General features: G+C 39.8%; 3 protein-coding genes and 2 long non-coding RNA genes across 5 annotated transcripts; 3 read left to right on the top strand and 2 right to left on the bottom strand.

Moving 5' to 3' along the window:
* The first annotated feature begins 723 nt into the window (after positions 1-723).
* LOC145554535 (extracellular calcium-sensing receptor-like) lies at positions 724-4,286 on the top strand. Its single transcript, XM_081614531.1, has 5 exons — positions 724-1,087; positions 1,163-1,954; positions 2,071-2,298; positions 2,445-2,568; positions 3,238-4,286. The coding sequence occupies exons 1-5, from the start codon at positions 824-826 to the stop codon at positions 4,149-4,151; spliced, it is 2,322 nt and encodes a 773-aa protein (XP_081470657.1). The 5' UTR covers positions 724-823; the 3' UTR covers positions 4,152-4,286.
* Positions 4,287-5,507: 1,221 nt separating this feature from the next.
* LOC145554585 (uncharacterized) lies at positions 5,508-5,940 on the bottom strand. Its single transcript, XR_014090572.1, has 2 exons — positions 5,724-5,940; positions 5,508-5,691 (listed from the first exon to the last, which is right to left on the bottom strand). It is a non-coding gene; the product is annotated as an uncharacterized LOC145554585 (long non-coding RNA).
* Positions 5,941-6,199: 259 nt separating this feature from the next.
* Positions 6,200-13,240, bottom strand: LOC145554586 (uncharacterized). Its single transcript, XR_014090573.1, has 2 exons — positions 13,018-13,240; positions 6,200-12,985 (listed from the first exon to the last, which is right to left on the bottom strand). It is a non-coding gene; the product is annotated as an uncharacterized LOC145554586 (long non-coding RNA).
* A 570-nt stretch (positions 13,241-13,810) lies between these two features.
* Positions 13,811-18,119, top strand: LOC103461128 (extracellular calcium-sensing receptor-like). The gene is made up of 6 exons (XM_081614796.1): positions 13,811-14,043; positions 14,128-14,425; positions 14,556-15,347; positions 15,490-15,717; positions 15,850-15,973; positions 16,665-18,119. The coding sequence occupies exons 1-6, from the start codon at positions 13,811-13,813 to the stop codon at positions 17,576-17,578; spliced, it is 2,589 nt and encodes an 862-aa protein (XP_081470922.1). The 3' UTR covers positions 17,579-18,119.
* Positions 18,120-19,514: 1,395 nt separating this feature from the next.
* LOC103474256 (extracellular calcium-sensing receptor-like) lies at positions 19,515-23,257 on the top strand. The gene is made up of 5 exons (XM_008425096.3): positions 19,515-19,778; positions 19,882-20,673; positions 20,746-20,973; positions 21,068-21,191; positions 22,149-23,257. The coding sequence occupies exons 1-5, from the start codon at positions 19,515-19,517 to the stop codon at positions 23,060-23,062; spliced, it is 2,322 nt and encodes a 773-aa protein (XP_008423318.2). The 3' UTR covers positions 23,063-23,257.
* The last annotated feature ends 484 nt before the right edge of the window (positions 23,258-23,741 follow it).

Genomic DNA, 23,741 nt, shown 5'->3' with positions numbered 1-23,741 from the left:
AGAAAAAAAAAGCACTGTGTGATGAGTGATATTCCAAAACAAAAGTGACCAGATGGTTTTCTATGACGTAGAGACAACTATGTCCCTACAACTACAAAAGATTTTTTTTATTTATCACTTTTACTATTATTGAATGTGGAAACAACAAATGTTTGTGAAAATGTTATTGGTTAGCTAATACATTATTTTAAACTTTGCAGGATTAAAATGACATCTGTTATGAATACATTTTCAGAAGAAAAATTGTCTTCCCTAATTACATGTATTCAATCTGAGAACCCAAACCCGTTAACATTCCTCCTCCCCTTTCTCCGCCTTGTAGTCCCACAGAGATAACATGTCGCTGTCCCTCATATATGAGCTGATCCAGAATTCATAAAATACCTTTTCCAAGTATTAGTTTGCCCGACGGTTTTTGAAATGCTGCTTGGTGACTTGGCTTCTGCAGACATGACGTTCATGCACAGCTGGCCTGAGTTGGGATGTGTGTTTTTACAGCTGCTGTTATCTGTGTCTTTCTCTCAGACTGAGGAGCCATCATGTAGGCAGTTAGGAGATTCTGAGATCCCTCAGCTGCACAGGGATGGTGACATAAAGCTGGGGGGAATCTTCTACTTTCACAGCAGCTGGAAGAACATAGAGAACACCTATGAACAGAAGCCGTTGTCACTGCAATGCATCAGGTAAATTATATCTTCTAAATTCTGTTATCATGTAAGTGGATGCTTCATATGCAATATTATCACTATATCAGAAAAAATAACAATTCTTATTGTCATTTGAATCAAGTATAAATTTCAGAGAAGTCCAGTTTGCCCAGACCATGCTCTTTGCCATTGAGGAGATAAATAACAGGACGGACCTACTGCCGGGTGTTTCTCTTGGATACAACATATATGATACTTGTGGTTCCATTCCCAGAAGCATCAAAGTTGCGCTTGCCTTGAACAATCGCAACGAAAGCGTGTCTTCAAACTCTGACACTCCGTGTACCAAACCTGTTCAAGTTCAGGCTATAGTGGGGGAAACTTCTTCCTCTCCCAGCACTGCAATATCGACTCTCATTGGACCGTTTCACATACCACTGGTATGTTAAACTTGCACAATTAAAATTACATTTAAGATAGAAATATTATTATGATTTTGTCTTTTTTTTTTTTAGATCAGCCACTTTGCCACATGTGCCTGTCTCAGTGATAAAACCAAATATCCTTCCTTTCTAAGAACCGTACCCAGTGACTACTACCAGAGCAGAGCTCTGGCTCATCTGGTCAAACATTTCTCCTGGACTTGGGTCGGAGCCGTCCGAAGCGATGATGATTATGGCAATAACGGCATCGCTGCATTCACAGAGACTGCAGAGCAGCTGGGCATCTGCCTGGAGTATTCAGTTTCTTTCTTCAGAACGGATTCAGTAGAAAAAATGCAAAAGGTGATCAACACTATAAAGACGTCGACCTCAAAGGTGATTATAGCCTTCGTCGCACACTTGGACATGGACGTGCTGATACACGAGTTGTCAAACCACAACATGACCGGGTACCAGTGGGTGGGAAGTGAAGGGTGGATCTCTGATTCTCAGTTTGCAGCAGCAGATAAAAATCACATCCTGGACGGAGCGATCGGCGTTTCCGTCCCTAAAGCTCACGTGAGCGGTCTCAGAGAGTTCATGTTTGACGTGAGGCCACTCAGGTCTTTAAATAACGACTTGTACAAAGAGTTCTGGGAGACGTTGTTTAGCTGCAAGTTCAAGCAGGAGAAATCGGATGAAAATTACAGAGAATGTACCGGACATGAGGATCTGACTGGAGTGGAGAACAGCTTCACTGACATGTCCCTCATGCCCATTTTTAACAATGTCTATAAGGGAGTGTATGCAGTGGCTCACGCTCTGCATGAAATTCTCGGATGTGATAAAACCTGTAACAACAACGTGCAGCTTGACCCATTCACGGTGAGTATAGAAAATATAAGTAAAGAGAAAGGTTACAGAGAAGTAAATTAAGGCAGATATCCATGTATTATGTCCATTGAGTTATGCAATTTAAAATAAAAAACCTTGTGTTTTAGATTTTGCAGCACATTCAAAAGATTTACTTCAAGACAAAGGAGGGAGAAGAGGTTTACTTTAACGAGAACGGAGATCCAGCTGCAAAGTATGAAATTATGCACTGGCAGCCAAGAGAAAACGGCACGTTGGACTTTGTCATAGTTGGTGTTTATGATGCGTCATTACCATTTGATGAACAGCTGAGTCTTCATAATAAGACATTAATATGGGCGCAGAGCTCAACAAAGGTAAAAACTGCTATGGTTGCTAAGTGCTAAGTGCGTGTTTTTCAGTATTTTAACACTTCTACATTATATTTCATATTTGTATATTCCAAAACAGTCATAAAGACCCGTGAGAACAACATATAATATTGTTAAGGTGATTTTTGCAGATCCCTGTGTCGGTGTGCAGTGAGAAGTGTCCTCCAGGAACACGCAAGGTTCTCCAGAAAGGAAAACCCGTCTGCTGCCATGACTGCATAAGATGTGCAGAAGGAGAAATTAGCAACGTTACAGGTATAGAAGAATTTATTCCAAAATTTAAAAAAAAATTTAATACTAAACAAAAGAATTTATAATCTCAAAGAGTTGCAAAACAAAATGTTTGTTAAATGGAATCTACAACTTTTTTTTCCTTATAGGTAAACCCAATTTATTTACATATAGTATTAGCATAGGCTTTAAAACATCAGTGCGAGTAAAATTAATCTATACCATGTGTTTCTGTTTGTAAATTAAGTTGTTAAAATGAAGGAATTTTCCAAGAATATTATTTATTGAATATGACTGTATAAAAAAAAAGACAGATTTGTTTTAGAATAGTCTGTAGAGCACAGAGAAATGCCAAATGCCCTTTGTTTGGATTTTTAAAAAAATATTATATGAATTATCATTAAAAAATGATCATCTAGAATTTGTTGTAGTATCATCAGCTAGTGAAAACTGATTTTAAAAAAATGAACTAAATCGTAAGAGAACAGACTTAGGAATAGTTTTATAAGTTAAGGGTACCATATTCTTACAACATATGAAAAATATGTAAGATAAAATTCTGAATAACCTCAAAATGAAAATGTCTTGGTTGAAAAGTCATAGTTATTTTTGGCCCAGTCCTTGTGGCAGAAATAAAAGTTTGAAAATCTACTATATTTTTCTTTTTCTTCTCTTAATTTGTTAAATTTGCAGATGCTGTCACCTGTGTGAGATGCCCCCCAGAATTGTGGCCAAACGAGAGAAGAGATGCCTGTGTAAAGAAGGAAGCTGTATTTCTATCATATGAAGACATTATGGGGATTCTCCTCACCACTGCAGCCTTATTTGGAACATGTATAACAGCCATTGTGATAATAATTTTTTTCAGAAACAGGAGGACTCCTCTTGTCAGAGCCAACAACTCTGAGCTGAGCTTCCTGCTGCTCTTCTCTCTGACTCTGTGTTTCCTCTGCTCTCTGACGTTCATCGGCCAGCCCTCCAAGTGGTCCTGCATGCTGCGGCACACGGCCTTCGGCATCACCTTTGTGCTCTGCCTCTCTTGTGTTCTGGGGAAAACCATGGTGGTTTTAATGGCATTCAAAGCTACACTTCCTGGGAGAAACGTGATGAAATGGTTTGGAGCTACACAGCAGAGGCTGAGCGTTCTGGCATTTACTTTCGTACAAGTGATCATCTGCATCCTCTGGTTAAGCATCTCTCCTCCGTTTCCATCTAAGAATTTTAAGGAATTGAAAGAAAAAATCATCCTGGAGTGCGCCCTGGGCTCTGCTGTGGGTTTCTGGTCCGTCCTCGGTTACATAGGACTTCTTGCCGTCTTGTGTTTTGTTTTTGCTTTTTTAGCTCGGAAGTTGCCTGATAATTTCAACGAAGCCAAATTCATAACCTTCAGTATGTTGATATTCTGCGCAGTGTGGATCACTTTCATCCCAGCGTACGTCAGCTCTCCTGGAAATTTCAGTGTCGCTGTAGAAATCTTTGCTATACTCGCCTCCACTTTTGGGCTGTTAATTTGTATTTTTATCCCAAAATGCTATATCATGTTACTGAAACCAGAGAAAAATACAAAAAAGCACATGATGGGGAAAGGGCCACCAAAGTCATTGTGAAGATAAAGCTTCTCCACAAAGTCTGCTGAAAACTGCTGAATATGAATCTAAATGTAATAAGTTTACCTTATATGCATTTTCATCATGAATAAATTCAAATGTGTGCTACAACTTGTAAAAATAAACAGTAAAACATTTAAAACATCATATCTGTACAAAGCAGCTCTAAACCTGGATCTTTAAAAAAAACTTATCGACATGATTTGTTGTATCTTTTCAAAGGCATAGTCAAAGATAAAGACTTCTTAGTAAGATTAGCTACCATAACTACACAGATGATACACAGCTCTACATTATGATGTCACCAGGTGACTCAGAACCCATTCAAGATGCTTAGAACAGATAAATGTGTGGACGTGCCAAAACTTTCTCCAGATGAACAAAAACATCTTTGGAACTGAAGAGGAGCGATATAGAGTCAACGCACTGTTTCAGTTATTACAGCTGGAAACCAGCGATCAGACCCGAAATCATCAGCAGAACTCAGGTCCAAGTTCAGATGATGAACTCAGACCTGAACCTTCAGAGCTACATAAAGATAGTTACAAAGTCGGCCTTCTACCACCTGAAGAACATTCCAGGGATTAAGAACTAATCTCCCAGAAAGATCTAGAGAAACTCATACACGCATTTATCTTTAGTGGCATTAATTACAGCAACAGTATCTTCACAGGTCTGCATAAAATTATACCTTCCACCTGCAGTTGATCCAGAACGCTGCTGCTGGTGTTCTCACTAAAACCAGGAAGATGGAGCACATCACCTCAGTTTGAACGTCTTTACACCGACTCTCTGTAGCTCAAAGAACAGACTTTAAAATATTTGTATTAGCTTATAACTGACTAAAAGGCTTAGCACCACAATACATTAAAGATCTGCTGCTGTTGGATCAACCTTCCAGAACCAGAACCAAACATGGAGAAGAAGCGTTCAGCTTCTATGCACCACATATCTGGAACAAACTTCCAGAAAACTGCAAAACAGCCAAAACACTGAGTTCTTTTAAATCTAGACTAAAAACCCATCTGTTTAGAGTTGCTTTTCTAACCATGATAAATGTAACATTGACCAACATATCTGATGTGTATTGATGATTTTGATGATGGCACTCATCAGACTGTAATGTTTGTTACTGGTTTCTTAACTGTTGAATGTATGGTGTGTTTTTTATGACTTTTTTGTTGTTGTGTGTGAAGCTCTTTGAACTGCCCTGTTGCTGAAAGTAAACTTGATTGATCATTTAAGTGCTTCATGTATCTGTGGACGGAAACACTTTTACAATTTGAAATTTAACGTGTCTGTTGTGTGATAGGTATTTTCCTAGAACCTACATAAAAGAACCACAGACAACGTATATGAATTTTATGACAAAGCTTCTGCAGCAAAAGGAGAAGACTCTGTCAACTGCTTCTCAGAGCTGTTCACAGAGCGTTCTGCCAATCTTTGGGCAGAGCTTGTCTTTTATTATCAAACTTCAAAGAGGGAGGATAGGCAGGATAGACAGCAGAGGAAAAACAGCAAAGGTCGTAAAACAATTTACCTAAACAAAGCAAAGGTCGTAAAACAATTTACCTAAACAACTAGCAACCCAGTTCCAGATGCGATATCTGATTTACGGCCTGAGCCCGGTTCAAATCTTGGTCAAACTGTTTCACCTGAAGATGAACAGGCAACTGTGACCCCCAGGTCAGTTAATACACACACTAAAGAAGAGAACATTTTAATCTGCTCGAACATTAGACTGAATATGAACTAAAGTAACAACAAAATGATAATACCAAAAAATCTCTATCATTTTACCATGTGTATAAACCCTATTCAAAAGCCAAGCATAGAAAAAGAAATAAAATAGAACCAATAAATGCAAGAATGTTTTTTTTTTTTTTTCCTAGTCTAAACATAGAAATTACACAATGACTAAATTAATATAATGAATAAAAGAAATGAACAAAAACAAAAGAAAGAAAGAGCAAAATAAATCAAATGCAGGTTTCTCATCTCTAACACCACTTGTTTTCACATTTTCGGTGTAGGAATCATACAGCAAATGAATTAATCTGTTTATTGATTACAGAACATCATCATTGTTCAGAAAATCGTCAGAACCTCGAAACAAGTCATTTTCATTTGTCTCATAGGATGCCTGTGCTAGCTGATAACTAACAACAGTTGTGTTAACTGTTTTAAACAACATACTTCGTAGGCAAGGAATAATGCAACCCGTAAAAAGACAGAACAGAACCAAAACAATCAGAATCGGTGTCACGAGCTTTAACAGTAAAGTCCACCATGGACCAGACGTGAGCCATGAAAACAAATCAAAAAAGGATGAGCCGCGTGTTCCACTCTCCACATATTTTTTAAGGTCTTCCAGCTCATATAGAGCATCAGAAATAGTTCCGCCAGTTCCTGTTTCGTCAGGAACGAATGTACAGCACGCTGGGCCAATGATTTTACAAACACCTCCCTGAGAGGCTGTGAGCAGGTCCAGCACAACACGATTTTGCAAAACCATGTTCCTCAGTTCAGTCAGCTCCTTCGCGGTGCCATTGGCCAGCTGGTATGTGATGTTGATTAGTCGCAGTAATCCGTACCTGTTTATCTCTACGTGGTCCCGAATCTCACCTACTCCAACCCACGGAAACAGACCTTGCATGAATTTTTCTCCGCCGTTCCAAATCCTGAATTCCCATGGAACTCCAGTGTCTGTTGTGAGGCCTCCCCAGCGTTTGACCTCAGGCATGACGCTTGGAGCAGGCAGCCAGAATGTGTCGTCCTTTCCTGATGAATACAATCGGGTACAGGAAGTACCAGTCTGCCATCACCCGTGAACCACAGTCTCCTGCACTATGGTACTGCACAGCGTTGTCTCCTGTTTCCTCTTTGTCTTATGCGTGATGTTGAAACTCCTCTCCTGAAACAAGTCGTCACAGTCTGGGTTGTCCTTCCAGACTTTGCAGTGTGGAGTCATCCTTTGACCCCTGCAGGCGATGCAGTTGATGTAATCCAGTGTCGTTTCGCAGTAGGTGTAAACTTTGTTACACAAGTTTCAAGGTAACATCCCAAGAGAAACATGTCCGTTGTTGAACATGCAGCTCCTCAGAGACCCGGGTTTAGCTCCTGCTAAAGAAATGGTCTCTGGTATTTTCCATGCGGTTAGTGGAAATGGAAATACGTCAGCATTAAAGGAACAGTTCATAGATCCAAAAAGTTCCTTCACGGCATCTCCTATCTGAAGTAGAACAGAATAGTCATTTTTCCACCGTTTGCATCCCTTTGGCATGGGGACGCTTAGTCGTGGTTGTGTGCTCAGGCCATAGAGACACATCTATTTGTCATCCATGATGTGTCCTACACGCAGACCTGAGTTGTGTGTGGCGATTGGCAGCTGCGCACACACATAGCAGTTCACAGCATGTCCCTCGTACGCGGTTCTATTCATTAGTTTCCACCACAGGTTGATGCTGCAGTCACAGCGCAGTAGAAGATCCATCTGGCATATGGAGTCCCCATTGCTGCTCGGCGCACAGAGATGTCAGAACCCCCAAACTAAAGACGGGGGAATCTTAAGCGTTTCTTCACCGGGTTTGAGACGAGCTACCCTAAAAAATAGCCCCCCTTTGAAGTCCGGTCTTCCTCCCTCCGCCTACTTAGGGGTTCAACACTCCCTGCAGCTTGCAGTGACTGAGATGTATCCAGCTGGGTCTTTACGACTGTTGGTGTGGTCATCAGCACCTGGAAGGGTTCTTTTATGACCTTTATGTAGACCCAGTTTCCTGGCTGGATGGGGGTGGTTTTATTTATTTCCTGTAGAGGAGAACAGTCAGACGGCAGTAAATTTGCATTTAACACCTCTTTCTGTTTCAGGATCCTGATCATATAATCTACCAATGTTCGTTCTTCATCAGCTTTCTGTAAGTCTGGAGCAAACAGAGGCAACATGTACGCTCTCCCATAAATTATTTCAAAAGCAGGCTTTGCTGGAACTACTTCAACTCTTTTAGAAAAAGCATCAATCATCACCAAACAATATTTATGTGGTCCACTTTGTGTGAGTTCAATAAAGTCCATATGCGTTGTTTGAAATGGATGAGGGTTTTGGGAAACTTCCTCTTCTTGGTCTAATGTTTCCTTGAGGATTGTTTCTGACACAAACTGGACATGCAGTACAAACATTTTTTAAGTAAGAATTTAATCCATATGTGGTAAAATGCTGTTGTAGCATAGAGACCATCCCCCCTGTTGACACATGACAATGTCCATGTGTCAAAATTGCTGCCGCTCTAAATAGAGATTTTGGAAGGACCGACTTCTATTTACTGAAAAAATGTTATCATCATTCAGTGTCGCCCCTTTAGTTATCCACATTTGTTTTTCTGCGTTTGGAGCATTATCTTGCATGTCTTTTAACACAGCTTTGTCTATTACTTGAGGATCTTCTATCTGTATTGAGAAATTGTCTCCCCCATGCTTCCCAGCTGCAGCTTCCTTTGCTACTTTATCAGCTAATCTATTGCCATTTGAAACCTCATTCTGTTCCGTGGTGTGCACTGCACACTTACAAACTGCTAGTTCAGCTGGTAAATGTATGGCCTGCAAAAGATTCTTAAGCAAGGATGCATGGGTGACTGGTTTCCCTGTAGATGTTATCAAATTCATCAAAGCATAACTCTTCCTAAATAAAAATGACCATCCTGAAATTAAACCAAAACCTCAAATCCTCTAATTTTCCATTTCTTTTTGAATTTATTGACTATCAATCAAATCTGGATTAAAATGTTCTAGACTGAAGTCTAGAAAACGTTGCTTTTAATCACAATCATCAGTTTTAAGTAGCCGTTTACAAGATTGCTTAAAGTCTCAGACTTTCCCTTAACCTCGCATGTCAGACAAGTTTACAATGTAAGTTTTTTATATTTTAAATTAAATGGTCAATAATTTTATCCGTTACTCAATTTTGCAGAAAAATTTCTCTCGTCTCAAAATAATTGTCATTCATCCCAATATAAAATACACAAACACAATCCCAATCAATTTATTGATTCTTTATATAATTAAACTCTAAGTTAAGCGTTTCAGTTAAATGCAAAGAAATACTTCATAGTATTTCAACACTGCAATATCAGTTAAGTTCATCACTTAGATATGTTTAATTTAGTTCCAAACTTGTATATTTATTTCAAAGAAAATAAAACATTTGCAAATCATTATTAGCTTTGAATCTAATCCTTTTAGTTGGTGTAATTTAGCCGTATCACACTCAGTTTTTTTTTTCTTTCTTAACTTTTAACCATTACAGTTTTTTCCTTCACAGTTTCCCAATCTATGGCTCGTGGGCCCTAAGAGGATCACTGGTCCTTCTGTTAAGGACTGAGTTAATGGGTACAAAATGAAAGATTTTTATCTAACATTGTACCTTAAAACCTTCAAAATGTTCTTTTCTAAATAGATAGTTCCTTCCTGCTAGTAAGTAAGCAAGCAAGTCCTCATTACAGTAGCAGTGTGTGTCACAGCAGTGTGTGTGTATAACTTATCTGCATTTCTCCTTTCTGTCTTGCTTCTCGCTTCCCCCTCCTGCTGCTAGCGTCACTGCAGCTGGTCCTCCCTCTGCCCCTCCTCCAGCTCCCTGTCAGTCCAACTGGCTCTGGTGTTGGATTATTTATAAGTTGTCCAGACCGTCCCTTTGTCCACCAATGAAACAAGCGGCAAACAGTTCAGTTTGCTTTCTTTTTCCAAACGTCTAGCAGGACTCCATACAGTAGTTTTGCTGCATGGCAGTTCCCAGATGTCAAGGAATTAGGACCAGTGGACACTTTATTGCCTTCAGTGTCCAGTTGGTAGAAATCGTCCTGTCCTTTTTCGCTTCTTTATCAACTAGCTGGTGATAAAGGAGGGACGTCATCTGATTGGCAGGACAGATCTGAGCCGAGGTCAGAGGTCAGACGCAGCGCAGCGAGGCTCAGACAGAGGAAAAGGAAAGAAGCAAATAAGAGTCAATTAGTGTTTGCTTGCTTTTCTGTGTTCCTTTTTTTTTATACACAAACATTTTCCATATAACTTTCTTTTCTTTTCATCGTATAGCTTTTAGCCACTTATTATCCAACTTTTTAAGAAGTCATAAACCATTTCCTTATTCAAACACATATAAACATGAAACATGTTAAAAGCTGTAGTCTCTTTCATCATGTTCACCATTAACTTGTAAAATGTAGAATGTACGTTTAAGTTAACTTCATCTAAGACACGTCTCACCAGAGAACAATGGATTTCTCTAAATTTGTTGATCTCAGTGCTGCAGACTGTGAAGTCAGCGGGCAGCCCTCCTCTCAAGGCCTAAGAGTTACGAGGCTGGACAATGTCCAGGTCGGTACCTTACTCTGACCGCTGACCCCTCCAGATAGACAGCTAAGAATCATTTCACCAAGTTGGTGTTATAATATTATTCCGACACAATACATTAAACATTGTTCTCTGAGGACAATTTTATTATTTAGTTTTATTTTTCAGCTTCTCCTCCTTCAGGAAAGACATGAATCCACTTTTAGCATACAAAGAAGTTGTTCCCATGTTGTTATTTCAGTGAGACCTCTCTTTACTGGTTTTTCTTTAAAGGTGTAGGAAGCTCAAAAAGAAAAACAAAACAAACATCAGTATTTCTTAAAACAAATTATTTCTCACTTGTGAGGTTTAAACCTAACATTAGTAGCATTAAAAATTATTTTGCATACATTGATTTCTTACAGGAATTCAATTTCTTTTATGGTTTTACTTAACGTCTTAAACTGCATGCACATGTCTCTAGCATTTCATCAATTTGGACTGGGGGTTTGTGTTTTTGGGGTGTGGTAGAGTCTGATTATGCTGAGGATTTCTCCTATTTGTGGTCTCCTCACTCCACCACCCCTCTTGTCGCCCCGTGCAACATTCTTTGAAGGGCAGTTTCTTGCCCAGTGACCAATATTGCCACAAATCCAGCAGCCTTTTGAATACCGTAGATTTTGTGGGGTGTTATTTTGGGGTCCTCGCCTATCGTGACCTCCTCTGCCTCTGTCTCTTCCACGGCCTTTTGTCCGGTCGTTGGAAAAGGCAGAGGTATATAAACCTCCAAATTTCTCCAGGTGAAAAACATCTGATCCTTTCACAGCTTTCCTGACCTCTTCTAAGGTACAGGGTCTAAAGATATATAAGTTTTGTGTCCCTTCCTTTAGGGAAGGATACAGTCGTGTTGCTGGAACAGCAGCGGCTGATACTGGAGCAGACGGAGCTGCTGAAACAGCCAGGGGAGAGGTGGCTGCAGGAGCTTGCTCTCCCTGCACCGCTACAGCATTCCATGTGCTTGGAATTACTTTATTTTCTTCCTTCTCTATAATTAAGTTTTTAGATTCATTTAACCATAATTTAGCACACCTCAGCTCATTCTCCTTTTTAGATTTTTTTTTAATTCCCATTTTTCTTTCTACACTACTCTCCAAAATTCCCACAATTGTTTGCCATTGATCAATTTTTAGCTTTCCATCTATTTTATATTTCTTTCTCCATTTTTTCATGTGTACAGTGCTACCAGGAAACCTGGACAGCATGTACTTTTCATCCCCATCGGGGCCCTCAGCGAGTAAGGAATTACAAGAATGTTTATTTCCCATATTTAAAACACTTGCAATTTCAGCTTGAAAATATTATTTATTTGAATTTAATTAAATTTGGTCCAGGTTCGTTGACTCCTAGGGAGTCCTATGAACTGGAAATCTTTTCAGTGGGTCAGCAATTAAAATACCTTGTTGTGGTATTCCCCGCTTCGACTCTTTCGAGTGGGAGAATCTTGCCTGTTGCATCCACAAGAGGTTTGCTGCTTAATCCCACTGTTTTATATGAGGTAAAATACAGAGCGGTATTTAAACCTCCAATCACTCTCACACTACCCTTTCATGCACACACACACACACACACACATCAAAGCAGCATCAGCAAACCAGCAATACGAGCACAGTAATGACTACGATTTAGCGCAACATTATCTGTTTTTGCCTTGTCAGAAAACTCAGCACCAGTCATTTTATTTACCCTTCAAAAAATCAAAACCACACAGCAATGACAAGCTTCCTATCCGCCTGAGGACTTACCCTTAAGGGGTCTCCCAAAAACAGGAGGCTCTGAGAGCCTTTCCTTTGTTTAGTTGAAACGCCGTCAACAGGGACTTCAACCCAAAAGCATTTAGTTGAATCAAGTGTCAATGTCAACTGGGACTCAAACCCTCAATTTAGTAGCATTTAGTTGCAACTGGGATTCCAAACCTCAATTCTTAGCATTTTAGTTGCAACTGGGACTCCAACCCTTTATTTATGTCGACTTTAATTTAGTATCATTCGTTTGAAACATTTTAAAATTCACTTACGTTTCTGTAGTTTTCGCACTGTCCGGTTGGATCTCGTCATTCCGCCGTTGGCAGACAAAGTCGGACATGTGTCGCCGGCCCAGCGAAGAATTTTGCTTCCTGGGTCTTTCTTTCCAGGTCCAGTTGACTCTGGCCGTGCACGGATTCAGCGCGTCTTCCTCTGCCTGACAGCGGTCGGTATGAGAGGTCCCGGGTTTCGGCACCAAAATGATAGGTATTTTCCTAGAACCTACATAAAAGAACCACAGACAACGTATATGAATTTTATGACAAAGCTTCTGCAGCAAAAGGAGAAGACTCTGTCAACTGCTTCTCAGAGCTGTTCACAGAGCGTTCTGCCAATCTTTGGGCAGAGCTTGTCTTTTATTATCAAACTTCAAAGAGGGAGGATAGGCAGGATAGACAGCAGAGGAAAAACAGCAAAGGTCGTAAAACAATTTACCTAAACAAAGCAAAGGTCGTAAAACAATTTACCTAAACAACTAGCAACCCAGTTCCAGATGCGATATCTGATTTACGGCCTGAGCCCGGTTCAAATCTTGGTCAAACTGTTTCACCTGAAGATGAACAGGCAACTGTGACCCCCAGGTCAGTTAATACACACACTAAAGAAGAGAACATTTTAATCTGCTCGAACATTAGACTGAATATGAACTAAAGTAACAACAAAATGATAATACCAAAAAATCTCTATCATTGTGTTAGTGTAATTCGCATAATAAAGTTTTGCATCTTTCATAATTCCAGCTGCAGAGCAAGAGATAAATTAGGAAATAATCTATATTCTATATAATCTATATTTGTCTCGATATTTTATGAATGACTTGCATTTCCAGAATTAATAACTTTTTCATGCATGGCTGCATGAATTGTATGTGGATACTGGAATTTATGCCTTTTCCACAGTCTGAAATTTCACCGGATCTGTACCACACTGAATTCATTTTTGTACTGCAGTGAAAAAAGTTTGCCAAAAGTCTCAACTTTCATAAGAATACATACCAAGAAAAATGTATTTGAATATAAATTAAACAAACTTGAAGGGAAAATGTCAAGACATGAATCATAATACACATATAAATCATACTTCAAGCACAATAACAGCTGGTCATCAAGTCCCTCCCCTTTTTCCTTTTTGTAGTCCCACAGAGACGCCATGTCACTGTTTATCATTTATATGCAGATCCATTCATAAGTGGCTGTCAGAGTGTTAGTTTACATTATGGTTTACGAAACACCACCCAGTGCTTTGGTCATTTCAGAAAACATGAGATCTATGCAGGGCTGGCCTGAGCTGGGATGTGCACTTTGGCAACTCGTTGTCCTGGTGTCTTTCTCACAGACGGAGGAGCCGACATGTGTGCAGATAGGAGACCCTGAGATCGCCCAGCTGTCCCAGGACGGGGACATTGTGTTGGGCGGAATCTTCTACTTCCACAGCAGTTGGAAGAACAGAGAGGACATGTACACACAAAAGCCTTTGGCTCTGCAGTGCATCAGGTAACTATCACTAGAAACGCTTGATTACAGCTTACCATTGTTTTACCAGTTGTCATGCCGACCTTTTGTTCATCTTAAATCCAGCTTGAATTTCAGAGAGTTCCAGTTTGCACAGACCATGCTCTTTGCCATTGAGGAAATAAACAACAGTTCAGACCTGCTGCCGGGCGTTTCTCTGGGCTATAACATCTACGACACCTGTGGTTCGATTCCCAAAACCATAAAAGTTGCTCTGGCTTTGAACAATGATAATGTGAATACATCTTCAAACTCTGACACTCCGTGTACCAAACCAGTACAAGTTCAGGCTATAGTGGGGGAAACTTCTTCATCTCCCAGCACAGCAATAGGTACTCTCATTGGGCCGTTTCACATACCACTGGTAAGTAGAGCTGTTAATTTTAAGTAGTTTTTTTTTCTAAAATGTTGTCCAAATTTAAATAAAAGTATAACATACTTTTGTATGCTTATAATTTATCTCATTTTCTGGATAAATATGTGTTTTCTTTTAGATCAGCCACTTTGCCACATGTGCCTGTCTCAGTGATAAAACAAAGTATCCGTCGTTTCTCAGAACAATACCCAGTGACTACTACCAGAGCAGAGCCCTCGCCCAACTGGTCAAACATTTCGGCTGGACTTGGGTCGGAGCCATCAGAACCAACGACGACTACGGCAACAACGGCATGGCGACGTTCACAGAAATTGCAGAGCAGCTGGGCGTCTGCCTGGAGTATTCAGTTTCTTTCTTCAGAACGGATTCAACAGAAAAAATCCAGAAGGTGATCGAAACGATACAGGCGTCGACCTCCAAAGTGATTGTTGCTTTTGTATCGCACTTGGACATGGACGTGCTGATACACGAGATGTCCAACTATAACCTGACCGGGTACCAGTGGGTGGGAAGTGAGTCCTGGATCTTTGATTCTCAAATTGCGGCAGTGGATAATAATCACATCCTGGACGGAGCGATTGGTGTTTCCATCCCCAATACACACGTGAGCGGTCTCAGAGAGTTCATACTGGACGTGAGGCCACTCAGGTCTTTAAATAACGACTTGTACAAAGAGTTCTGGGAGACGTTGTTTAGCTGCAAGTTCAAGCAGGAGAAATCGGATGAACATTACAGCGAATGTACCGGACATGAGGATCTGACTGGAGTGGAGAACAGCTTCACTGACATGTCCCTCATGCCCATTTTTAACAATGTCTATAAGGGAGTGTATGCAGTGGCTCACGCTCTGCATGAAATTCTCGGATGTGATAAAACCTGCAACAACAACGTGCAGCTTGACCCATTCACGGTGAGCATGTATAATGTCTGGGTTTTTCCATGTAGATACATCCGAAAGAGCAAAGAGAAAGAATGCAGAGAAGTGTACTAAAGAGTGTGCATGTGTTATAGTTATCCTTTGAGTTATGCAATAAAACAACTATTTTCCTTAGATTCTGCAGCACATTCAAAAGATTCACTTTGAGACAAAGGAGGGAGAAGAGGTTTACTTTAACGAGAATGGAGATCCAGCTGCAAAGTATGAAGTTATAAACTGGCAACCGAGAGAAAACAACACGTTGGACTTTGTCATAGTTGGTGTTTATGATGCGTCATTACCATTTGATGAACAGCTAAAACTGCTAAACAGGTCAATACTGTGGTCACAGGGCTCAAATCAGGTACAAACAACTCTAAATGGTAATGCATGTTTGTAACTGACATAATAAATATCTGTTACTCCTTTGTTATTTTAAAGTTTTTGGAAAATGAATCAGTGAATCCTTTCATTTCTGACGCTTTTGCTTCTGCAGATCCCTGTGTCGGTGTGCAGTGAGAAATGTCCCCCAGGAACCCGCAAGGTTCTCCAGAAAGGAAAACCCGTCTGCTGCCACGACTGCATAAGATGTGCAGAAGGAGAAATTAGCAACGTCACAGGTATAGAACATTTTAACACAATATTGGTCCTTTTTTTGTCACAGTTTGTTAGTTTTTATACACTCTGTAACATCGATTGTCTGTTTGGGTCATGAATAAATTTGAATCTGAATAGTTTCTGCTGAAATGCTGCTTAAAAGTTGTTGTTTTTTTTCTTTTTATATTATTCTCAAAAGTGTGGGTTTGTGTTATTTCACCGGGCTCAGTTTAATTTGAACATATTCAATTTGGTTCAATTTGGCCTATTAAAGCAGCCTCAAAAGAAAACAACTATCGCTTCAAGACGATGTGACATTTAGGAGACACATGCTGCAGGCTTGAATTAGAACATGACAAACGCAAAAACATTTGGAAGCAAAGATTATTACAAGACAGATGTAAACATTTTGTCATCAAGGAATGTTTTGAATGTCATAAAAATTGCTCTCTGGATTTTTTGCAACAAATTGCAAAACATCTGTTGGTAGAAATTTTTTTCAGAGTTTACTTGATAGAAATGTGTATTTTTTATGACATTAAATAGTTTTCAAAGTACATTTTTTTTATCCTTCCCCTGTTCTCAAGACTTTCAGGATTAAGACACTTTAGAAAAACAACTTTCTCATCGCTTCTTCCTTTCACTGATCTGATAAATTTTGGCATCTATATATATAAACTATATATTCTCTAAGACTAATATCATGTTTTGCAGATGCCTTCACCTGTCTGAGATGCCCCCCTGAATGCTGGTCAAACGAGAGAAGAGATGCTTGCATCAAGAAGGAAGCTGTATTTTTATCATACGATGAAATTATGGGTATACTCCTCACCACCGCGGCTTTATTTGGGACATGTGTAACAGCTATTGTGACAATCATTTTCTACAGAAACAGAAAAACTCCTCTTGTCAGAGCCAACAACTCTGAGCTGAGCTTCCTGCTGCTCTTCTCTCTGACTCTGTGTTTCCTCTGCTCTCTGACGTTTATCGGCCAGCCCTCCAAGTGGTCCTGCATGCTGCGGCACACGGCCTTCGGCATCACCTTCGTGCTCTGCCTCTCTTGTGTTCTGGGGAAAACCATGGTGGTTTTAATGGCGTTCAAAGCTACACTTCCAGGGAGAAACGTGATGAAATGGTTTGGGCCTACACAGCAGAGGCTGAGCGTTCTGGCATTTACTTTCGTACAAGTGATCATCTGCATCCTCTGGTTAAGCATCTCTCCTCCGTTTCCATCTAAGAATTTTAAGGAATTTAAAGAAAAAATCATCCTGGAGTGCGCCCTGGGCTCTGCTGTGGGTTTCTGGTCCGTCCTTGGTTACATAGGACTTCTTGCCGTCTTGTGTTTTGTTTTTGCTTTTTTAGCTCGGAAGTTGCCTGATAATTTTAACGAAGCCAAATTCATCACCTTCAGTATGTTGATATTCTGCGCGGTGTGGATCACTTTCATCCCAGCGTACGTCAGCTCTCCTGGAAATTTCAGTGTCGCTGTAGAAATCTTTGCTATACTCGCCTCCACTTTTGGGCTGTTAATTTGTATTTTTATCCCAAAATGCTATATCATGTTACTGAAACCAGAGAAAAATACAAAAAAGAATATGATGGGGAAAGGGCCACCAAAGACGTTCTGAAGAGTAAATCTTTCTAACAATGTAAATTTGTGCATATTTAGCCTTCTATCATCAACAAAGTCTTAATATAAGTAAGTATAGGCTTTAACTTATATAATAATATAAAAAAAATAAAAGCTATTCTTAAATTCATGTGTATGTTCTGTTGTGTAAGAAAAATTGAATGAATAGTGATGCTACATAATCCCTCTTTAATAACTAGATCATTTATTCAGTGTTTCCCACTTATCAGAGATCAGTTTGCAATGACAACAGATCCAGATGGAAACCCGTCTCTCCATCAACACCCTCCAGCTCATTCTGGAAGATTCCAAGGCCTTTCTAGAATAAGCTAGCAATCTCTGTATCTGCACTTTGGGAAAATCTCCAAATGAAGAAGGTCAAATAACTCCAACCTCTAAGATGTGAAGGTACAGTGGCTCAGCGTATCAGTCAGCCTGAGTCAACAGCTGAGAATGAAGAGATTCTCAAAGTGTTTCTTCCTCTATCTGACCGTACCGTTATGTACGCAGCATGTGGGCCTCCATGAACCCAAATACAATCTGGGTCCATCTTCTCCTTACCTGGGTAATCAAAAAACGGTTTGCCAGAATCCTATAGGAAATGTATTAACATTCCTCTCAAGGTAAATGTCTGCGGCTTCACATTATTTTATTTTTATTTAAGTATACTGCAAGTAAAAAACAAGAATTAAAAATAATAATAAAATTAATAATTACAAGATTTACCTTTGTTGATATCATTGACGTGCAAGAGAAACTAACCGAGTTCAAACGAGTTGGAAGTTACATCATTTCACGTAAAAGTTAATCATCTGAACATCCTAAACCAAATTTCTGGTTTTTAAACTGGTTCTTGTTCATCTATGAATAATTGTGAGGAGTAAAGTTTAAAGGGCAATAGATCATGATACGATGCTCCAACTAGCACGTCAGCAGTTATCAAGATCAGTTTAATTGTCTCCAGATTTTTTTTTTTGCTTATAATCCACTATTTAATTTGATCAAGTTCCAGCAAATTTTTATTCAATCTTAATTTGTCTCGTCCTGTTAAAGCTACAATTTTAATAGTGGCTTTGTTAAAAACACTCCAAGTGCTGTATTTTATTTATTTATTTATTTTTCAAAGCAAATGCTGCTTCGACTAAAATTGGCAAAATTTCAAATGTAGATGTTAAGTGCTTAAAAAAACAACATAGTTGCATTTATTGAAATATCAGTAAGGCATAACTAGAAGTGTACAAAATGCATTAATATTTTGCTGATGTTAGGAAAGTTATGACCATTTTCTCAGGTCCTACTAGCCAGACCTGTACTGTGCAAAATGTGTGACTTTTTTTTTAATGCAGCAGACTTACATACACAAATAAAATAGTACAAAATCAAGATGAGAGCTCAGCATCTCATCCCTCCTCCCCTCCCCTATCTGTAAGTCCCACAGAAATTAAACTTATGATTATTCAAAACCTGCCCCTACATTTATAAATGCTGGTTTATGCGTGTCACTTCCATAACTTCTCATTGGATGGCACCCAGAGATTCGGATTATTCGGATATGACGACGTCCACCCAAAGGTGGCCAGAGCAGAGTTTTGCTCTTCTGCAGCTCTTTCTGTGGGTGTCTTTCTCTCTAGCACAGGAGCCGCCGTGCAGGCAGATAGGAGACCCTGAAATCCCCCAGCTGTCCAGAGACGGGGACATTATTCTGGGGGGCATATTCTATTTTCACAGCAGCTGGAAGAGCACAGAAAATAATTACACACAAAAACCACCACCACTGGAATGCATCAGGTAAACTAGTAATATATTATCTGTACACATAATGCTCCCAGGTGTTGTTTTGTTTGGGTTTAATGCTGTAATTGTTTTTTTGTTTTTTTTGCTTCCCCGCTTCTAAATAAAGTTTAAATTTCAGAGAGTTCCAGTTTGCTCAGGCCATGCTTTTTGCCATCGAGGAAGTGAACAACAGCACAGACTTACTTCCTGGGATTTCTCTGGGCTACAAAATCTACGACACTTGTGGCGCCATTACCAGAAGCATAAAGGTTGCTCTCGCGCTGAACGACGGCGATGAAAGTGTGTCTTTGGCCTCTGGGGGTCGATGCTCCGGACCCGTGCAGGTCCAGGCCGTGATGGGGGAAACCTCATCCTCTCCCAGCACCGCACTGGCCACCGTCATTGGAGCTTTCCACATACCTCAGGTGAGCAAGACCACTGACAACTACCATATGCTGATTTTTCTAAATGTTTCAGAGATAATATGTGAATGGTGACTTTATTCTTACACAAAACACTTTCTCATAGATCAGCCACTTTGCCACATGTGCCTGTCTCAGTGATAAAACCAAGTATCCATCCTTTCTCCGAACCGTACCCAGTGACTACTACCAGAGCAGAGCTCTGGCTCATCTGGTCAAACATTTCGGCTGGACTTGGGTCGGAGCCGTCAGAACCAACGACGACTACGGCAACAACGGCATGGCGACGTTCACAGAAACTGCAGAGCAGCTGGGCATCTGTCTGGAGTATTCAGTTTCTTTCTTCAGAACGGATCCCTTAGAGAAAATACAAAAGGTCATCAAAACGGTGAAGGAGTCAACTGCAAAAGCAATCGTCGCTTTTCTGTCGCACAGGGATATGGAAGTACTCATACATGAGTTGTCCAACCACAACCTGACAGGGTATCAGTGGGTCGGCAGTGAGTCCTGGATCTTTGATTCGCAAATTGCAGCGATGGATAAAAAACACATTCTGGACGGAGCGATCGGTCTTTCCATCCCCAAAGCGCAAGTCAGCGGTCTTAGAGAGTTCATACTGGACGTGAGACCGCTCATGTCATCAAATAATGAGCTGTTCACGAAGTTCTGGGAGGCATTATTTCAATGTAAGTTCAAGAAGAAACAGCTGACAGAATTTCAGAAAGAGTGTACAGGAAATGAGGATCTGACGGGAGTGGAGAACAGCTTCACTGACATGTCCCTCATGCCTATTCTTAACAACGTCTATAAGGGAGTGTATGCAGTGGCTCACGCTCTGCACAATGTCCTGAGCTGTAACAAAACTTGCAACAACAATGTGCAGCTTGATCCATACATGGTGAGCACCAGCTAGACTGAAGGGATGTGTTGTAAAACTACGTAAATGGTTAAATGAATGCGTCTGTCCTAGATTCTGCAGCACATCCAAAAGATTCGCTTCAGGACAAAAGAAGGGGACGAGGTTTACTTTAACGAGAACGGAGATCCAGCTGCAAAGTACGAAATTATAAACTGGCAGCCGAGAGAAAATGACACTGTGAGTTTTGTGACGGTTGGTGTTTATGATGCGTCATTTCCTGCAGGCGCACAGCTAAACTTTCAAAATACGTCCATAACCTGGACACAGAGCTCACCACAGGTAGAGAGCTTTATTGACTGACATTTATGCTTAAATCAAAAAAATTGAGTTTTTGCTTCATTTAATGTTTTATTTTATGTTTATTTGTGTTAAGGTGCCGGTGTCAGTCTGCAGTGAAAAATGTCTCCCAGGAACTCGTAAGGTCCTCCAGAAAGGAAAGCCTGTCTGCTGCTACGACTGCATAAGATGTGCTGAAGGAGAAATCAGCAACAGTACAGGTTTAGTGTTCTCGCAAACCACTTTATTAAAAAATAGGTTTGAAAATTTAGGTATTTAAAAAAATAATGTTCAGAAAAACTGACACGTTAGGATTATATCTAAAGAATGTTTTGAGTCTTTACCATGTTGACCTTTTCCGCCACTGCTGAAAATGATTATTTTACGATATTTGTCATATTAAAACCCCCAGCATGTAGACACAAGAAAAATGAAGACCTATTTTGCTATAAAAATGGAGGAAACCGCTGATTTATGTCAGTCTGTACACACGTTTATTGATCAACTAACTGTGTTTATAGCAACATGTTGGAGAGTCGATGGTAATCATTTTGGAAGGTTCATCATGTTTGTATCTGTCATACGGAAGAAAATGAGAGGAACTGAAAAAACAAATACAGTTTTAATCCTCTGTCTGAGGAAAAAGGAATCCCTTAAATCTGGAGTCTTCCAAGATGCTCGCCTGCATTAAAATCAGACTTTTAAAATTTTTTCCACCTAGTGAACATAGTCCTCTTTCATAGTGTCCACTCAGGCTGTCTGAGATGTTTGGATTAGATGTTTGGATTGATTAGTAAAGCAGCTTTTCTGTAACTTCTTTCAGTTTTTGCCACTTGTAACATGTCAGTGTGGGAATGGAAGAAATAAGCACAGTTTTTAGAACCGGACGCAGACACCTGATTTTGTTGTCAGGAAAGAACAATTATAATAATAAAAAAGGAAACATTGGGATTCTGAAGAAGAAGAATGCATTTTGTATTATGTATTCCTCAGTTTATTGAGACAACAAAGAAACAAAAGGTTTGTAGAGAACCAAAACCAGTCTAAACAGAAACTGACACAAGGCGCCTCAGCTCGATTTATAGCTTGTGAAATTTAATTTAATAATGTACCGCAAGAAACATGTCAAAACCAAATGGCAAAAGAAATGCATCCTAAACGTGATTATTAATTTGCAGATGCTGTTTCCTGTGTGAGATGTCCCCATGAGTCCTGGTCGAATGCGAGGAGAGATGCGTGTGTGAAAAAGGAGGCCGAGTTTCTGTCATTTGAAGAAATTATGGGAATCTTGCTGACTTCTGCAGCTTTACTTGGAACGTCCCTAACTGCAGCTGTAGCGTTTATTTTCTACAGACACAGGAAAACTGCTCTTGTAAGAGCAAACAACTCAGAGCTGAGCTTCCTGCTGCTCTTCTCCCTGACTCTGTGTTTCCTCTGCTCTCTGACATTTATTGGTCAGCCGTCTGACTGGTCCTGCATGCTGCGGCACACAGCCTTCGGCATCACCTTCGTCCTCTGCATCTCTTGTGTCCTGGGCAAAACGATGGTGGTTTTAATGGCGTTCAAAGCCAAACTTCCAGGCAGAAATGTGATGAAGTGGTTTGGGCCTACGCAGCAGAGACTGAGCGTTCTGGGTTTCACTCTTGTTCAAGTGATCATCTGTATCCTCTGGTTGACCATCTCTCCTCCTTTTCTATCCAAGAATTTCAAAGAATTTAAAGACAAAATCATTTTGGAGTGTTCTCTGGGGTCAGCAGTGGGATTCTGGGCTGTGCTCGGCTACATCGGACTTCTTGCCTTGTTGTGTTTCACTTTTGCTTTTCTGGCTCGTAAACTGCCTGATAATTTCAACGAAGCCAAATTCATCACGTTCAGCATGTTGATATTCTGCGTGGTGTGGATCGCTTTCATCCCAGCGTATGTCAGCTCTCCTGGAAAATTTAGTGTTGCTGTGGAAATCTTTGCTATCCTGGCCTCCAGTTTTGGATTGCTGATTTGTATCTTCATTCCAAAATGCTACGTCATGCTGCTAAAACCAGAGAAAAACACAAAAAAGAACATGATGGGGAACCGGGTTCCAAAAGAATTCTGAGTAGAGACAAAGCAGTGGCTTAAGATCAAAATCATTATTTAAAAAAAAAATGAAATCATATTATTATAAGTATATATGTATCAGGTGTTCAGCATATTGAAGGCTCAAAACATGCATTTTAGATCACACTAACTACTTACTAGTGAGTCTATATATACATATTTTTATGTTTGAAATAAATTCTTCACGTCAACAATTTTCAATAAAAAAATGAATTTGTTTCTTTTTTCCTGCTTTATCCATAATTATATATTTTTCATTGATTCAGTTTTGATTGAGCAGATGGATTCACATTTCATAAATTAAAAGCTTTATAAATGCTGAAATGTTTTTGAATGTTTTTAATTAGAATTCAAAAATTTTTTTAATGGTAGTTTGGGTTTGTAGTTAAGTCTAGTTTTTGGATAATTTGCCTTCACAGTTGAATGGTTGATTATTTTGTGTCTCATCCCACAAAGTCGAACTCCAGTTTTCATTTAAAACAAGAGAAAATACCTTTTCATTTTAGGTTGGAGCTTGAAGGTTTGAGTGGTCCTTATATTTAAAATAGCATCACTTCTTTTCCCCCACACAGCGAGAACTGAGTTAAAAAACATTTTGGAAACTTTCATTTAAGGGCAAGAACCAGTTTTGGAGACAAGGACACAATAAAGTTGATTTATTCCGTCTTTACAGATAT

Source organism: Poecilia reticulata, chromosome 13, assembly GCF_904066995.2.
Source record: "Poecilia reticulata chromosome 13, P_reticulata-male-v2, whole genome shotgun sequence".
Taxonomy (NCBI): Eukaryota; Metazoa; Chordata; class Actinopteri; order Cyprinodontiformes; family Poeciliidae; genus Poecilia; species Poecilia reticulata.
This window is presented reverse-complemented; position numbering and strand designations above follow the sequence as displayed.